General features: G+C 40.5%; 1 protein-coding gene across 3 annotated transcripts in view; it reads left to right on the plus strand.

Annotated features, from left to right (window-relative positions):
* Window positions 1-17,473, plus strand: part of USP13 (ubiquitin specific peptidase 13) — a 45,205-nt gene that overhangs the window by 2,998 nt on the left and 24,734 nt on the right. For all 3 annotated transcript variants that reach the window (XM_031614574.2, XM_031614575.2, XM_090147755.1), the window contains exons 2-3: window positions 4,518-4,643; window positions 9,289-9,349. In XM_031614574.2, the coding sequence (XP_031470434.2) occupies window positions 4,518-4,643; window positions 9,289-9,349 (187 nt within the window). The remainder of the gene's footprint in view (window positions 1-4,517; window positions 4,644-9,288; window positions 9,350-17,473) is intronic.

Consider the following 17,473-nt stretch of genomic DNA (forward strand, 5'->3'; position numbering starts at 1 on the left):
AGAAGCTTTTTTTCTTTTTCTCCTGGCTGACCCACCTCTTCTCCCATCTCTCATCTTCCACCAGTTCTAGTAGTACAAAGTCCTCTTTGCTGCTAGTATGTATTTTCAGATCAAACTTGAAAGTGGACTTTCTGTTTTGCTGACAGCATCTCTATGTGCTGTTGTATTCAGTTGGTTGGCAAGTTTGTTTTTGCTGTGTTTCCATGTCAGTGGTACTGATGGATGACAGAGAGACAGCGTCATTATGAGGTATTAAGCATTGTTTAGATGAATATTAAGTACTGAAACTTCTGTTATTCATTTTAAGCCTGTTCTGAAACAAAAGGTCTGTCATTTAGTTACACTGTTGTGGAACTTGATGCAATATGTGTATGCTAGGAATGTTACTGTCACTGTTCCAAATATATTACAGATTGGGCTGTCATTATACATCAGGAGCCTTGTGGACACAGCCAGATTAATTATGGTGATTGCTGATGAACAGACACTCTGATTAGAGCCTGTAACAGTTCTTCATGGTCACATTTTTTGTAGATGTAGCAGAATGAGTAATCTGTCCTGACTGGGTCTTCACAGGCAAAAGAATGAACAACCTCTTCATTCCCTGTGTTTGAGATATGGAGACTCAGTGGGACTTAAGTTGCAATTTTCCTCTCTTCTCTAATACTCTTATTAGCAAGTTTCTCATTCTGAGTCTAAAGTAAACAGCCGTACAGCAGTCGTTGTACCATGTAAGGGTTTGCCATGTTAGTAGATCCACCACACCAATTCCGTTTTTATGAATTCATTATTGTCTGAGCCATCTCAGTCTGAGCTGAAACTGCTAAACCTTGGACTGTAGTGAGGGAACTAAGTGGCTCAGAGTTGGGTAATAGGATACAGGTCAGTAGTTCAAATCCTGATTGAGTTAGTACTATTTGAAAGCTCTTGGTGTCTGTGCCATGAGTGTGTTTGGAGTGAGGTGCCTCTGTCTCCTGGTGGACTGATGTTTGTGTTTTCCAGACCCCTCATTCGCTAGTATTCCTGCTGTTTTTCAGGCCTGAGAAGGGACTTTCTGCCACATTTTAGCTCTCTTGCTGTGAATTCTTTACCCCTTTAATTCCTCATCCTACCTCTGTAAACCGTTAAGTTTATCTAAACAAGAAAAATGAATTTTTTTAAATGCTTTTCTCCCTGTTGTGGACAGCATATCTCCTCTATTAGTAAAGCATCTGGTGTGCTGTGACTGTGACTGGCTTAGCAGTAAAGAGCAGGAAGAAACAGAGTGAAGAGCAATTGCTTTTCCTTTTGTTCAGGGTAAGAAGTCTGCTCTGCTCTTGAATGACCTGCTGGGTGCAGTGGTCAAGGCCTGAGCAAAAGCAAGTACAAGCTCCACTACTCAGATTGGATCAGAAAGGGAAGACCATGTCTGCATACCACTTTGTCCTGAGCTCCCTATGCTGCGGCAAGAGTGCAGGGGGGGGGGAAAAAGCAACCAAAACCTGCTGAAACTCCTATTTCTGTCTCTCAGCACAAGCAGCTTTGTAAAATAGCATCTTTAGTGATAGAGATACACTGCTTTTCTCCAACATTAACTTTCGTGTATGTCTGAACTAAATGTCAGTTACAAAGAGTTCTGTGCCTACGTCAAATGCTGATCCTTTCAGAACTGGTTGTGTTTTCAGTAGGTTCACCAGCACTGAATTTCTCTTACATCAGGCAAGTGTGTTTTGAGCACCAAGCAGGCTCTCATCCTTTGTGCAGTACTGTGCATAGATGGCTTTCTTACGTGTGACTCTTTTTTGCAGTGACCTTCTCAGCTTTTGAACGCTCTGTCCTCTTCTTTCCAAGTTGCGTGAGAGAATAGTCTGCCTGTGTTCTCTGGGAGAAATAACTGTTTTGTTAGTAACCACAACCAACTTAATCAGGCTCTGTATTTAGCTCATGTGCTGAAAGTGTCAGATTGTTGTCATAGGCTGCTTGTCAACACAGGTTCCGTGGTCTCATGGGTTCCCTCCAGAAAAAGAGAGAATGGTCTCCAAGAAAACAAAATTGTAAACAAAGTTCCTGAAACTGTGGAGTGATAATAGGATGTATTTTTGTTTAAGCTGGCTTACATATGGGATTTTCTTCCAGAGAACACATCTTTGGCTTTTTCACAGAAGGTGATAATTCAGAAGGATTTGGAATACAGGCTGTAAAACCAGACAGCCAAGCTATAACAGCCTTAAAGTAGACAAACCTGAGAATTGAGTACATGGAATTTAAAATCAATGTATTGCATTTTAAATATAATTGTACTGTACGACTATTTTGAAAACTAGATGTGGGATTTTCTTTTTCACCAATCTCCTTTACTCACACAACATAGATGTTGGTCTTGGCTGACAAGGTTTCCAAATTCCATGGTGGTTTTTCGCTTGTTTACTTTTAAATAAAATCTAAGGTGGTGTTTATGCAGATCAGACCTGAGATGGCTGAAGAGGTAACCCAGTGCTCTGCAGAGAGACCATCATTGGGATATCTAAGTTGCTAAATGCATGACTTTATGGCACCTGTTAGGTTTGAACAGCAGAGACTCTAAACCCTTGCTTCACCTCCCAGATCGGAATCCTGGAATGCTCAGTTCAACTTCCTGTGCTGCTGGCACGGGTAAAGCCAAAGCAATAGAGTTCATTGCATGTTCATCCTTCAGCTAAATCTGAAAAGCCAAAGCTTGTATGCTCTGCTTCACATTAAAAGGAGACGGATATTTTCTAAAGTCTTGGTATAAAGCATTTTTCTCTGGTCCTTCTTCCCATCCTGCATGTTCCTAGCTCTGCTTGTTCATGTTCTGTTCCTCAGCTCTGTGGATTCTGCACACTGGGATTTATTGGTGGCAGTTCTTCAGGCTTTAATAGCTTGATATAAATGGGCATGTTGGAATGAATAGCGTGTGGGTGAGGACTTTGGATCAGCTGGAAGTTTGGAATCCTCTAAGTCTTATGGAAGTGGTAGGTATTGGACTTTCAGATGGGTTGGAAAAACTAATGAACTTTAGTGATGCATTCAAACTGAATTTTGTGGCAATGGTAGGAGGGGAGAGACTTGTGAGGGCGCAGTGGCTCTGTGCCAGGCATTAAATCAGCAAGAACTATTAGCCCTTCAGCTTCCTTTTCTGGAAGAGAACAAGGTGTACTTACCTGCTGCTGGTTAGGAAAGTACTGGGGATCAGCTGTGATCTGCCAGACTTGCCTCCTCTGCTTGTTCCACTCGACAGGACTGGAGCTGTGCAACTCGTGCCACAGCTGGTGTGGCAGGACAGGCAGCTTTGTGCTCCCCCGTGGTGGTTCTGCCTGCTGCAGCACTAAGGAGAGGTGCAGCTGGCAGGAGAGAACATCTCGGTTACTGCACTGAATGTGTTTCAGGTGTGTTCACCTGTCAAAACAGGTGTTGCTATAACACTTGTTATTGTATGTGCGAGCCTAGTGTCACTTTTAGGAGTGATCAGTGGCTTTCTTCTAGAGATACTGATTTTTCTTTTCTATTTTTTTTCCTCTCTACGATGTCTGTAGGTTAATTTAGTTTGCTATTCCTGAGGTATTTAACAGGAGATGTTCTGTACCATCCAGTAGCACAGAGGAGATCACAATAGAGGGAAGGTCACAGTGCTTGGGAAAGGCTCGGTCTTTGTTATGCACCACCTATTCAAAACAATATGTGCTAGAGAGGGCTTGAAAAACTGACCCAAAACCAATGAGCTGGATGACTGAAAGTCCTCCTGGCAGTGGGAGTGATATAGGACAGATCTGGCAGCAGTATTACAATGCAACAAGTCCCTGACACCAGCCAACATCAATACCCAGCTTTTGGGAGGGTAAAAGGTAGTGGGACTCCTGCCAGGCTGTGCTACTGAAACAGTGCTTGTACTCGGTACCGGGAGTGCACTTCTGCAGTCCTTTGTAGTGCCTTCATCTCCAGGAACTCTGTTTGCATGGATGGAGAGAATCTCTTTCAGACAATAAACAATGTTGACGAAACATTGACCGACTTCTGTTAACCACTTTTAGAAGATCACCTGAGATCTGTTTTTTCTCAGACAAGATTGTGATTAACAGTTGTTTCTGAATCCAGGGATTTAGACCTGCCACACTTCTGTTTGGGAACATCGTTCTTGTGATCTAATGCTCCCCCTCCCCAAAAAATTTGACTAAATATCTGTTATGTTATTTCTATGCCTTACACATTCCTATGCCTAGAAATCCTCATGGATTGAGCACTCACATTGAGTTTTTTTTAACCGTCTTCTAAACCTCCAACTTGGGTAATCACTAATCTGTAGTTGAAACATAACCAGTTTCAGTGAGTCTCTATAGACTGAGATATGGCTTGGAAGCTTCTTAGGGGGCTTGTAATGTAAGTCAGTTGTGATGTGATATGAAAACCACATTTTAAGTGCTTGCAGGAAGGATTTGCATTTCTTTGCTTTTTCTGCTTGCTGAGTCCTTTTGTCCTTTCAGTTCCTTCTATGCTGTAACTGTTTGTGTCGTTCCTTCTAGGATTCAGAAGGAGGTCTCTATGTGTGCATGAACACGTTTCTGGGATTTGGAAGGGAACACATTGAAAGGCATTACCGGAAAACAGGACAGTGTGTATATTTGCATCTGAAACGACATGTGATAGAGGTGAGACTTGTGGCTTCCCAACTAACTAGTCTGGCAGATCTTCTGTCTCTTGCTTGTTTCAATAACATATTTTTGGCATAGACCGAGTCTTGAATGACAGAAATGGACATGTTCGGATGCGGAGCTGGATATTAAATTCAGGTGCTTGGATCACAAACTAACATACGGTTCCAGCTCTAAGATGAGTCACAAAACCCAAAGGGGGTTTAAGCTCCCCTGAAAGGCAGATTGTTGCCCAAAGATGCATGTAGTTGCCTGACTTCTACTGAACTCTTTCACTATAGCTTCCACATGTTACATGTATGTTGTGTGTTACTGAGTGCTTTTTAGAGATCTGCCTTTGAAGTGTAGAATTACTGGTTTGGCTCAGATTTGGCTGGAAGTTTCTGAGAATTTTTTAATGAGATTTTGGCTTAGGATGACATGAGTTCTTTTAAGATTCCTATGTCATTAAATCATGAGCCTTAATTGTGATTTGACCTGTGATCTAAATCTTAAATTAGTGCTAGTTCTGAGAGCTCGCACACTGCCCTTGTTCAGTCCTACCCCTGCACACATATAGATGTATATACACAAATTTCTAGTTTGCTGTTCTTTCACATTATCATTATATATCAATAATAATTTATAACCAGTGCTTCATAACATCTGTTCTTGTGTGGTTTGTCTTTAAAGGGCTGCCTATGCCTTCTGACCTGAACTTTATGGAAGACACTGGGCTTGTTTATAGCTCTCTCTCCTTTGAACTCTGTCTCTCTTGGACACTTAGAGGTCTTAGAACAGCTATTTGGAGTGGGATGGAATATTTCACTTTTCTCATTCTAAAGCAATGTTTCCCCTGAATGGTGAAGGCCTGAGTTATGTAAAATGCTCTGATCACTAATTTTATTTTCCAAAGATAACTGCTCGTATTTTATCAGAACTATAATGAGGTGGATTGTATGTCTCTCATGTGGGGACTGTTAATGATTGTTATATTTTAGAACTGGCCTACCTTGTAAGGCTGAAAGCTGCATTTTCCTTTGCAGCGTTAACTGGATTTTTGGAAAACCTAGTCTAGTTCTAGCAACAGTTCTTCTGAGTTAAGTTTTCACTCATAAAATATTTGTGACTGGGGACAAGTAGGCAGATGCTCTGTCAGCATTTTTTGTATTTAATTTTCTTCTAGTATGTGACCTGTGAATTTTCAATGTTAAGGTAAACTGGCATTAAAATAAGGGCTCAAAAACTCTTTTCCTGGATGAAGATTTGGCTGAAGAACTTAAAAAGGAAGAGATAAATAACTGATTGTTGTTCAGTATTGCATACAGATTCACAGAATCATAGGGCTTGGAAGGGACCTCTGTGGGTCATTTAGTTTTACACTGCTGCTAAAGCAGGTTCCCCAGAATAGGTTGCAAAGGAGAGCGTCCTGGTGTGTTTTGAATATCTCAGGAGGAGGAGACTCCACAACTTGTAAAGGACAAAGAACCTCTTTGCACATCTTGTTCCAGTGCTCTGTAACCCTCACAGTAAAGTAGCTCTTCCTCACGTTCAGGTAGAACTTCTTATGTTCCAGTTTATACCTATTACCCCTTTTTCTGTCTCTTGGCACTATTGAAAAGAGCCTGGCTCCATCCATTTGACTCCCACACTTAAGGTAGTTTTAAGTGTCAATAAGTTCCCCCTTCAATCTTCTCCAGGCTGAGCAGTCCCAGGTCTCTCAGCCTTTCCTCATACGAAAAATGCCCAAGGCTCTTCCTAATTTTTGTGGTCCTCTGCTGGACTCTTTCTTGAAGTTCCTTGTATTTCATGAACTGGGGAGCCCGAAACTGGACCTGGTACTCCAGAGGGAAAAGTCACTTCCCTTGATCTACTGGCCATGCTCTTTTTAATGCACCCTGGGATACTGTTGGACTTCTTGGCCACAAGGGCATGCTGCTGGCTCGTGGTTAATCTGCTCTCTGCCAAGATGCCCTACTCTTCTCCACAGAACTCCTTTCTGTCAGTTCATCCACCAACCTGTACTGGTGCATGCAGTTCTTCCTCCCCAGGTGTAGGACTCTACACTGGACCTTGTCGAACCTCATAAAGTTTCTCCCTACTCAGCTCTCCAGCCTGTGCAGGTCTTGCTGAATGACAGCTCAGCCTTCTGGTGTGAAGTATACCTTCAGTTGAACTAGTTCAGAGATTCCTAGTTTTTTTTCCTTGTGAATCATGACGTAGCAGAGGAGCCTGGCATCTATGTTTGAAGGTGATGGCACACTGGATCATGTGGTAGGAAACAACACTTGGCTATGTTGTACTGGTGAAGACTGCCATCTAACTTGGCTCTTAAATAGAATTCCTCTTAAGGTAGCTATGGATTTTGTTTACCATGACAGTTTGATTCTTACATGCTGTGCGTGTTTTCCTTTGAGCAATGTGAAACATCATAAAACTGTTCTGGTGAAGGCCTGAAATGTCTGGCATGTACTGCATTGTGGTTTTGGTTTTTAACCCAAGCTTTTGATGGTGTGTGATGCAGTAAAGCAGTTGGTTATGCTACCTGAAGATTCTTTCAGAGAGACAGCAATTCTTGCCTGTGATTCCCTTGGCATCATCCTCGCAGAATATACTGCATTGCTGCAGAAATCCTTATTTGCTTCCAAAGGTGTTTGGAATAATTAGCAGTCTTGTGTTTTGTCACAACTCAGTTGGAAAACAAAGACCTAACCTTTCAGCTTAAATAGTGGTAGAATATCTGTCAGTTGCACATCATCAACTGAGACATCTGATGAATCATCAGAAAAAAATTAACTAAAACAACAAAATTGATTTAGCTTTATTTTTTTTTCTTTTCCCTTTATAATTTCATTTTTCAGGGTTTTGAACCTAGTACTGCCTAGTCAGCACAGCGCAAAGCTTTAGCTTGGTGCTATAGCCCTACTGAAAACACAGGACAGAGAAACATGGAATTTCTTATAGTGGTTGGTTCCTGGATGGTATCAGTGACATCAGTGGTATGGAAAAACATAGCAGTGTTGCAGTTAAAAGAAGTGTGGGGTAGGCCATATGACATCTGGTGTGAGAAACACTGCAAATAGAATTTAATACCACTACTCTTATTTGGTGGGATCACATCTGTTAGAAGACGAATTGCTTTGTGAGTGGGGAGCATTCTCAATAATTTCTGACAAGTAGAGAAGCAAATTCAAATACGGTCAGGTTCTGAGGTTTTCAGGATTATTGAACATCTGCAATTCTAGTTGAGATGTAATCAGAGTTTTCAGTTTGGAAAAATGAAGCTATGTTACCTGTTAGACTGGCAGTGATTGAAATACTCCATGTAATTCTTCCTCTTTAGAATCTCTGTTCTTAGTGATTTTTACAACATCCCACTTGGAGGCATTAGAATTCAAACTGAGTCTTCCAGTATTGGAAACAACTTCTCTTAGTTCTGAAGCTATGATCTTGACAACATGTGTAATATCTTCATTACACCTTTGTAACCAGGTTACACTGTATCTTGCTTTTATTAAGTAGATTTAGATTCTTGACTATTTCCACTTGTTAAATGCTAGTGGTTTGAAGAAAGAAATGCTCTGCTTTTATTTTAACTTCATTAAGCAATTTCATGTTTCTTTTTCACTTTTTTTTTTTAAATACTGGAGTTCCATTACAGCTTTCCCTAGTGCTCTTATATAGATATTAGGTTTTGTTCTGAAGCATGCTCAAGGACTTTCTCTTTCGAAGAATGGGAAAATTTCTTATATGTAAGACCTAATTGATGACTCAAGCTTTTGCTTTGGTCAAAGCTTTTATTTACATGGTGAAGGGAACCACCCAAAATATGCGACCCTTTCACCTTCCAAGGCACAGAAGGCAAACACAAGCTTTCCCTATGCTGACAGGTTCTTGGCTGCTTTCTTTCCACCTGTTGTATCCCCAATATTATTTATAAAGTAAATGATGAAAATAAAAAAAGTAACTTAACAACCTTACTGGTTACACTAACATAATGCACCTCATAACACAGCATGTTCGCATTATTGCCACAGAGGCTGATTTGATTTGATTTACTGGTGCCTCTTAATAAACAGCTTAAGATGCAAAAGCATTAACTTACATGCTTCCTTAGCCACTAGCTTTGTATCCAAAAGTCTAAAGATTTTTTTTTTTTAAACTGAGAAAGTAGTGCTTAAAACTGGTTGTTATTAGAAAATTACTATTCCCTACAATGGAGGTTGAGCAGTCGCAGTTAGAATTTGTTATGAAAGGCTAAATCTTTTATGCAGATAATATATTTTGCTTTCCCTCTCTAATTTAGCTTTGCTCCTTAGGAAATTCGGAGGGGATCTAGTGTTAGGTTAGATCTGGGTGGTGCTGGAAGGCCCTGTCTTGTTGTCAGAACAGCAGTCACCTGTGATGGCTGTGAGACATGCGTGCTTAGTTCCTGACAAAGCGAAGTAGAAAGGATTTAGATGGCAGTTTTCTCAAGGATGGTAAGCAATGCTGGGTTGTCCTGTTGTCAGAGGTGAGTGAAGAAAACTTGCATTCTTGCTGAATGAGGCTATGGCATAATAGAACAAATATATACATGTCAGGAACGATAGTGGTATGCAGTTGTTACTGATACACTGTAATTTCACTTGATGGACTTTTAATTGTCTCTTTCTCTTTCCAGAAGGTACCAGGGGCATCTGGTGGAGCTTTACCAAAAAGGAGGAATGCTAAGCTATTTTTAGGTATTGTGAACAGCTGCTTTCACACAGTCCTTTCCTGACCCTATCTGCATGTGTGCCATTGTGTTTGGCTTTGGGGCTCCTTTAGAGGAGTTGTTGTTGCTGTTATGTTTTTTTTTTTCTTTCTTTTGGTTTTTTTTTTTCCTCTTCTCTCTTTTGGCTCTAATTTTTAAAGGTGATCTGGACAAGTAATTCTTAGCAATTTTGGAACCTATTTGGTGATAGGTGTACACGTACATGAATTTAATATTTTAATCTAAAGTTGTTTCTTGACTATTGGTAAACAGCCTAGGATTTGAAAGGCATTTATTTATTTATTTATTTGGATCAGTTCTGCCCTTCTCTCCCTTTTTGATATCCAAAAAACACCCTTCAATTAAAATATTTACCCTTAACTTTTAGATCAACGAAGTGTGGCTGTAACTTCTCTGTAACTTCATGGGAAGGGTTATTTACATTTTTAGGGCCTTGTTACACAGGTAAATACTCTTAAGTGACTGTTGTGGTGTCTCCTGTAATAAATGCAGCAGAACATACGTTGTGAGAATATTTTACCAATTTTTGTTCACTATGTTCACTATCCTATCCCATTTCTTCATGAAAAACTATTTTCTTACCATGTCTCTTTCATCAAAACCATGTCATCTTTGATATTGATTCGTATTACCCAGAAAACCTGAGGGCTCCATAAATATGGATGAGGGGAATTTGATTCAGTGCCTATATTCTTCTTCATCCCACTACTTGTGATACTCTTTAGTTTCTTCTATTTGTTCTCTTTGTACTGGTAGGAAATAGTGTTGTTATTTTTTTTTTCCTTCAGATAATGAAGAGATTAAACATTTTCCTTACTGTTTCCAGCTCTTATAGCCAAGTGGAAACAATAGCACGGCCTCCCAGTATAATTGCTTTGATCTGTGGAATGTGTCTCTAAGAGCCTTTTCAAATTGTGATTGATTAAATTGCTGTTGTTAATGTCTGAAGTAAGTTTTGAAAGGAGGTCTTAGAGAACAAAAAAGCCTTAATATTACTCATGAACAAATGAAACTTCTTTTGTAGAATGGGACTCAAGTTGTAGATGGTAGTTTAATTGCCACTTACAGACATTTTACCTTGCAAATAATGTTTATTACTGGACAGTTATAAAATTATTAGCACAAAAGCAGAGCTACATTGCATAATGGTTGTGCAGTGTTAGAAATGTAAGCATAAACAAGAGGTGTAAAACCACAGCCAAAATTTATTCTTACTCATACACTGCATAACTCTGTGAGGCTCCTGTCACTGTGGTATGCTGGCACATGGTGTTCGTGGCATCACATCTCTGATCCGCCACCAGCAGGAGTTGGAGGAGTCCTTAAATTCCATCCTTGAGCATAAGCTTTTTGTTCCCAGTGAATAGATCTGGCGCAACAGTTCCAGCTGTCTCAATCCCAGTGAACTTCAGAAGGCAATGCACTTTGACTGGAGGTGAATTTAGCCCATGAAATGTCATTTTTTTTTTTCAGTGCTTCTGGAACTAATGTAGTTGTGGAAATGTATCTGGTCTTGTCTATTTTTCTACAGTCTTCTTGGCAGGCCATGTTTCTTGGGTTTCAAGTCTTATCAACTCTGTGCTGTCATCCTTGAGATAGTATTTCTGTGCAGCCAGATTCTTTGTATCCACTAGTTTGTTTTAGTGGGTCTTATTTATATATTGCCATACTTAGAAGAGCAAAGAATTATCCCTATGCTTGTTCATAGGACATTTTATTTCTGAGAAAAAGCACAGAGAGGTCAGCAAGTTTGATCATTTTGCATGTGACAGCAGTAGAGATGGTTAGCAAAATTTGACATCTTTTCTCTTAACTCACCATCTTCCTCACTGGTTTGGACCTGTCAGTCTTCTCATCTTAAAAGCACGTTTTGTTTTCCTTATTGTAAACTTGGACACCTCTGACAGAAGTTGGCACCAAAGAAGTGATTATCAGCCTGTACGTATAGCCTGCTGTTTAGGACTTCAAGCTGTGAGGCAGCGGTAGGCAGTGCTCAATGATAGCTCTGACATCACTGTGTTTCTAGGTGTAACTATCTGATGAATTCCCTGAAAGCAAAAAGAATTAAGCTGTCTGGATAAAGTCAATCCAGGTTTGGCATTTGTTGTGTTGCTTCTAAAAAGCCTCTTTGATGTAAGACTATTACAGATATTAAACCCTTTTCAATCTCCTTAGTATTAGGAAAACATATTTTGGTTGCTCATTGATTACTTTCTATTTTCACTGCTGCTATTCAGCAAATACCACAGAAATATGGACAGGCTGGGTTAGTCCACTGAAAGCTTTGTCTTCCCTTGAGCATGGAAAGATGCATAGCAAAGTGTGTGTGCCCATGCACTGGGATTTTTGTTGGCTTTTTTTTTCTCCTTTTCAAGAAGGCTGGAGGGCGTTGGTAGTGAGAGCTCTGTTTTATTCAGGAGGCATAATACTGTGCAAAAGATGTGAGCTGCCTTGAATCTAGTGTGTTTAAATATTGCTAGGTACCATGGATATGGTAACTGTGCTTGCTCTGGTGGTGCAAGCTGTCTGGGGATTCGGGGTGATTTTTAAAGCGGATTGTCTACATCGTGGAGCATAGTCTAGTGTCCTCACTGCATTGGTATCTATGGTAGCTGGTTTGAAGATTTTCTGTCTGTCAGGATGTGTGGCTATTACAGAGAAGTTTTAGATCCAGTCTGTAAAATGGAAAGAAGTTAATTGATGGGATGAGATGGTTGCTCCCCTTTGCTTCAGAAGGCTTTCAGATAAGAAGCTGATGGAATGTTGTCTCTGGTATATAACCTCCTCATTAAATTTAGAATTTGGCCACACTGTGGTGAGTATGACAACAGTCTTTAAGGTGGCAGGGTGGGACTAGGAAAAGAATCATTGCTAGGTTTCATTTTCACAGTAGTGCATCTAGAAGAAGAAAGGATCAGAATTAATAGGAAGTAACAAAAAAAACCCCACCAGCAAACACTGGTTTTGTAAAGTGAAGTAATGCTTATGGGCCTGTCAGAATAGTTGGGAAGAGTCAGTTATCACATTAATAAGAATGATTTGATTAACAAAATGTGCTGTGATCTTCTGTAGAAGATCTTCATCAGAAGGATGAATGGAAGAATAAGAGAGAAGATCCTTGTATTGGAGGGCCAATTCTCACAGCAGAAAATAACCAGCGGAATCCTTAATAATATTTTAATTATGAAGAATTAATATAATGATAAATGATCTGGAAAGGGACTGAAAAATGAGGAAATGATGTTGTAATTAATTTTAAATTGTGCATTAGATCATATTACAGATAATTTTTAGGTTTGTTACTCAGAAACTAAACAACAGAAGAAGGAAATGTTGAAAACTATGAAGATGAGAAGTGGTTTAACTGTGCAGTGGAAATACTGAGTCACAGCCTGAAGCAGTGATTGAGCACCTGGTGGGAAGGCAGGGCAAGCCAGGAGAGCTCAGGTGCATGCAAGGTACCTGCATTACTGGAAGGGGTAGAGCCAGGATGCACCCCTTCCCAGACCTCATTTAAGGGTTGCTGGTGGTGAAGGTATCTCACTGGAGGGTATCTCACTGCATATTTGAGATCTTCCAAAAGTAAGCAGCTCTTTTCCTTCATTTATTCATCCATGGCTGCTGCATTTGGGCTTGTCCTCATTTGTTGCTGCCAAAGACTTTGCTACTTTGCTATTATTGCTGTACGCGTTATAGCGTTACGATGGTTCGCTGCAAATATTAGCCCAGTTAGCAGGTGGAAAATGAGAAGAGTGACAGTTGGTATTTGGTTTTCCATTATATTTTGGATTATAAATCAGAAGTGAGCCTCTGCTCTGAACAGAGAAACCAAGTAGATAGCTAGAAGATAAGAGGTATACTCTGAGGAAGGAATCACTTCATTTCTGCCTTGTTCTGCCTTCTTCCTGGGTGCCTGTGGGCCCATGTCAGACCCTGGACTGTAGTCTAAATAGAGCTGGCAAAGTGGCTGTCATAAAATTTGTCTATAGACAGATGTCCTCTTCTAGATCACTTAACATAACAGTATCTGCCAGTGCAGCAATTTGCGAGAGCTCTGTTTTGAGCAAAGTCAGTGATAACTTAGACCATCAATTAAAACCATTTTGAAGTACTCAAATGAACAGCTCTGTCAGCAGATCTGTGACGATGGTAATTGCAGATGAGAGTAGCCTCACTGGGGAGGAGTATCCATGACATACAGCTGGTCTCAGAGAAGGCATCAGAAAGGAAAACTTTCACTTAAGAAGTCTGGGAGAATGCGCAAACTTGCTGACCTTCTCCTGCCTGGCACCCACCTACAAATGCAATGGTAATACTTACAGGTAGGATTTCCAAGTATAAAGGCTGTTCATAAGTGTGGCTATGCTAGGTTTAATCACAGGTCCACTTAGCTCTCCCTGTTCTCATAGTGGCCGCCCTGGATGTTTTTATTTTAGAAAGCTTCTGAAGAGGACTTGAACCACTAGTGGTGTAGGTTTGTGTAAGTAAACATGTATAGACTTATATACAGATCTATGAAATAGAAGAAGGAAGGTGACTTCAGAAGATTTCAGTGTGTCATGATAATATTTTTAAATCTTAAAATTGCGCCAGCAGTAAAAGTGAAGCTGATCACATCAGAAGTGAACCTGTTGCTTGAGTTGGATATAGAATGTGTTATTCAAGTCTTAATAGTCTGATATTTTAGATGAAAATGTAGAAGCGAGGCTAAATTAATAAAAGCTAATACTGCTAGCAAATGATCCCAGTAGAAAGTTTTGCTTCCCTTTTTCTTATATAAGAGAATGATAGGACTGTAAAACGTATCTATTATTTTTCCTTTTGTTTCTTCTTCTTTAAATAGCTTATCTGCTGAGGTGTTGTGCTTTAACCTGGCAGGCAGCTTTTTGCTTACCCACTGCCTCCAGTGAGAAGGTGAAGAGGATTGAGGAAAAACAGAAAGTAGAACTTGTATATTGAGATAACAACTATTTACTAAGACAGAGAAGGAAGAGGGAAATAATGTTAATTTTATATTTCTGTGTGTGTGTATACACGCACATATACACTTACGAAACAAGCAATGCATAGTGCAATTGTTCACCACCCCTCAGCTGATGCCTAGCCAGTCCCTGAGTAGTGGCTGCCAGTCCCTGAGTAGTGGCTGCCAGTCCCTGAGTAGTGGCTGCCAGTCCCTGAGTAGTGGCTGCCACCCCAACCACCCTTCCTCAGTTTTATGCTTTTTTCACACGATGATGCAAGGCATGGAATATCCCTTTGGCCAGTTTAGGTCAGCTGTCCTGGTTCTGTCCCCTCCCAGCTCCCTGAGCTTCTCCAGCGCTGTTGGTGGCAGGGTGGTACAAGAAGCTGAAAATGTCTTTGGCTCTGCATAGCACTGCTCAGCAACAATTAAAATATGGTGTGTTATTAACACTGTTTTTCTCCTAAAGTCAAGATGTAGCATCATACCAGGCACTGTGAAGAAAATCGACTCTGTCCCAGCTGAAACCAGTACATGAGGTTGGTGTTTCAGGTGTATCTGAAGACATATGAGCAGAATAGCTTGTGGTCTGCAAAGTGCTGCTGCAGTTTATTGTCATTTAGAGGCTTCAGGAAGAAATTAATTGGTTGAAAGACTTATCTTCCACTTCCATGTTGGCACAAATTTGTCCATTGCTTTCAGTGAGATCAGGATTAAGCCCAGATTCTAAAGATACATTTCTTCTGTTTGAAAATTTGTTGCAGCCTCATTAGTCAACATCCTCATTCAATTTTCACATTTGTGTCCCCTTTCATACACACATCCATATGCACAGGATATCCTGTTTAGAGATCCTGCCTGGAATGTCCTTATGCCCCTATTATTAGTGCATTCAGTTGGTAACTCTTCTAAATCTGATCTGGCCATGTCCACTCCTTCCCCTCCAGTAGGTTGGTTTACAGTACTGTCTTCCACCTCCAGCTGCTGTTTTCAGTCAGTCCAGCAGCAGTGCATTTCTCACTGTCACTGAAGTGCGACGCCTGTGAGCTGGAGTAAATGTACTCTCCTGACTGCTTGCTCAAAATAACGTCAGACGCACTTCTGTTTCAGTGTGCCCCTTATTTTGCTTTCCCTGTTGTCCTGGCCTCCCAGCACAACAGTGGTGACCTATGGGCACTTTGTTTTAATGACCGCAGTGTTTAACTGGGGCTCTGACTGAGTATCATAAAGTTGTTGGTCTGGTAGAAGGGGAACGTTGTCATGCGGTTGTTCATCAAGTTGGCAGCACTTTAAAAACATTAAGCAGGTTGGTGGTTGTGCAGCAGCCTTAGAACTGGAGTAAACCATTTATTGCCCTTCTGTGTACTGTGTGTTAGAAGATTGTCATTGTCTGAGAAATAGCCTCGTATGAAATAGAGTATTTGGAAGTTTATCCTGTTATAGGTCCCTTTACTGTTATGGTAACTTTTGGTCAAATATGCTCAATTTGCAAACAGACTTCTCCCACTACTCTTTCCCATGGCTTTCCCATGAGTTGTTCCATTGTCAAATTCTGCACTGGTTTTAAGATCCGTATCTAAACATCCTGCAGACTGTATGGGATGCCCAGTGGCAGCCTCATTTCGTGTGGGTTCCTGTTGTCTTCTAATGTAATAGCCATCTTGTTTTATTATGCAGAAACTCATGCTTTCTTAGCTAAATTGGCTCTTGTGTAGATACAGAAAACATGATGCAGGTGTGCCTTCTTACCAAGCTTAGCAACTGTGGCTCTCTGCATAAGCTAAAATTTGAAAACACGAGTATGGATTTGGGGATTTTCAACTTGATATCATTAAGGGACCTGTCACTATAAGGAATTTGAGGTCCTCTGCTGTTTCAAGAGTTTTGAGTCTGTGACCATGGAATTAATTTCCACCCTTGTGATACTGGACATGTGAACACTGATAAACTATCTTCAGTGCAACAGTTGCCAAAAATCATTGTAATCCTTAGTTAGTAGATATGTGGGCTGGAAGTGTGCCAGCCTTACATGATCACCGTTTAAAGTAGAATTGCAAGTTAAATCTTTCCTTTCCCCCTGAAATTGTTATAATGCTGTGTGTATCCTTCTTCAAGAAGTGTGATGCTGCCTTGTGTCAGACATCCGGAATGCCATGCTGACAAAGCATCATGTTTTACTTTTCTGGTAATACAAGTGGTATGAAGCCTAAAAAGGTAAAGAGGAACTTTTTCTCTTCCCCTTACACCCAAAAGGATGATGCTGCTAAGTACCTGTTGTCCTTAGCTGTCAGAGAATACTGCTAATAGAATACTCAGTCTTTTTTCTCTGGATCCCTAGTTCAAATGTGGGTCAGTAGCAATGAAGCTGCTGCTGTGTGCCTGCTCTCTGGCTCATGAGATGTGCTGAAGTGTGCCTCCGAATTTTGAACTGTGGCAGCCATGTAATTGCAGTTTCTATACAGTGGTTTGTAAAGGCTAAAAGATTCTAATGTTGATATAAAAAAGAAAATATCAGATGACAGCTACGGACTGATGTGAGCTGTCCTCAGGTTCCCTCTGGTGGCAGAGCGAAGCATGTGACTGCAAGCCCTGCCAAAGAGGTGTTTGCTGCCTTGTGATCTTGTTTGAACATACACACAGTTCTTGTCGTCTCTGAGGAAACTACACAGGTTGAAATCTGTTGCATTTAGGAGGTAGTCATTTTTTTTTAAAATTATTATTGTTTTTACTATGTTTGCCACCTTTTTTATTATTATTGTTTCTACTATGTTTGCCACCATGGATGTTATGTGAAATTTATGCACTATGTTGCCATCAGCTTGGAGATGCTCAGTTTCTTTACTTTTTAGTGAAAAAGAGCTTACAGCTTTGGACTGCATCTATTGAGATTCTATCCTTTATCAAAACACAAGAGTGTAGTACAGACTGTGAAAGGAGCCCAGAGTAAAGTGAGGTTGCTGGTTGCCTACCATGCTGTGATAAGAGATAAATTGCACTTGCTTTTAGCTATTTGAGGCTAATGATGAGATATGGGAATAAATCCTGCCATGGAAAGCTGGAAGGGAGGAAAGGCTACAGACACAAAGTGAATAGAAGCCACAGAATGTTTCATCCAGGTCTATGATCTGGATA

Source organism: Phasianus colchicus, chromosome 10 (assembly GCF_987193195.1).
Source record: "Phasianus colchicus chromosome 10, bPhaCol1.hap1.1, whole genome shotgun sequence".
In the NCBI taxonomy this organism is placed as follows: domain Eukaryota; kingdom Metazoa; phylum Chordata; class Aves; order Galliformes; family Phasianidae; genus Phasianus; species Phasianus colchicus.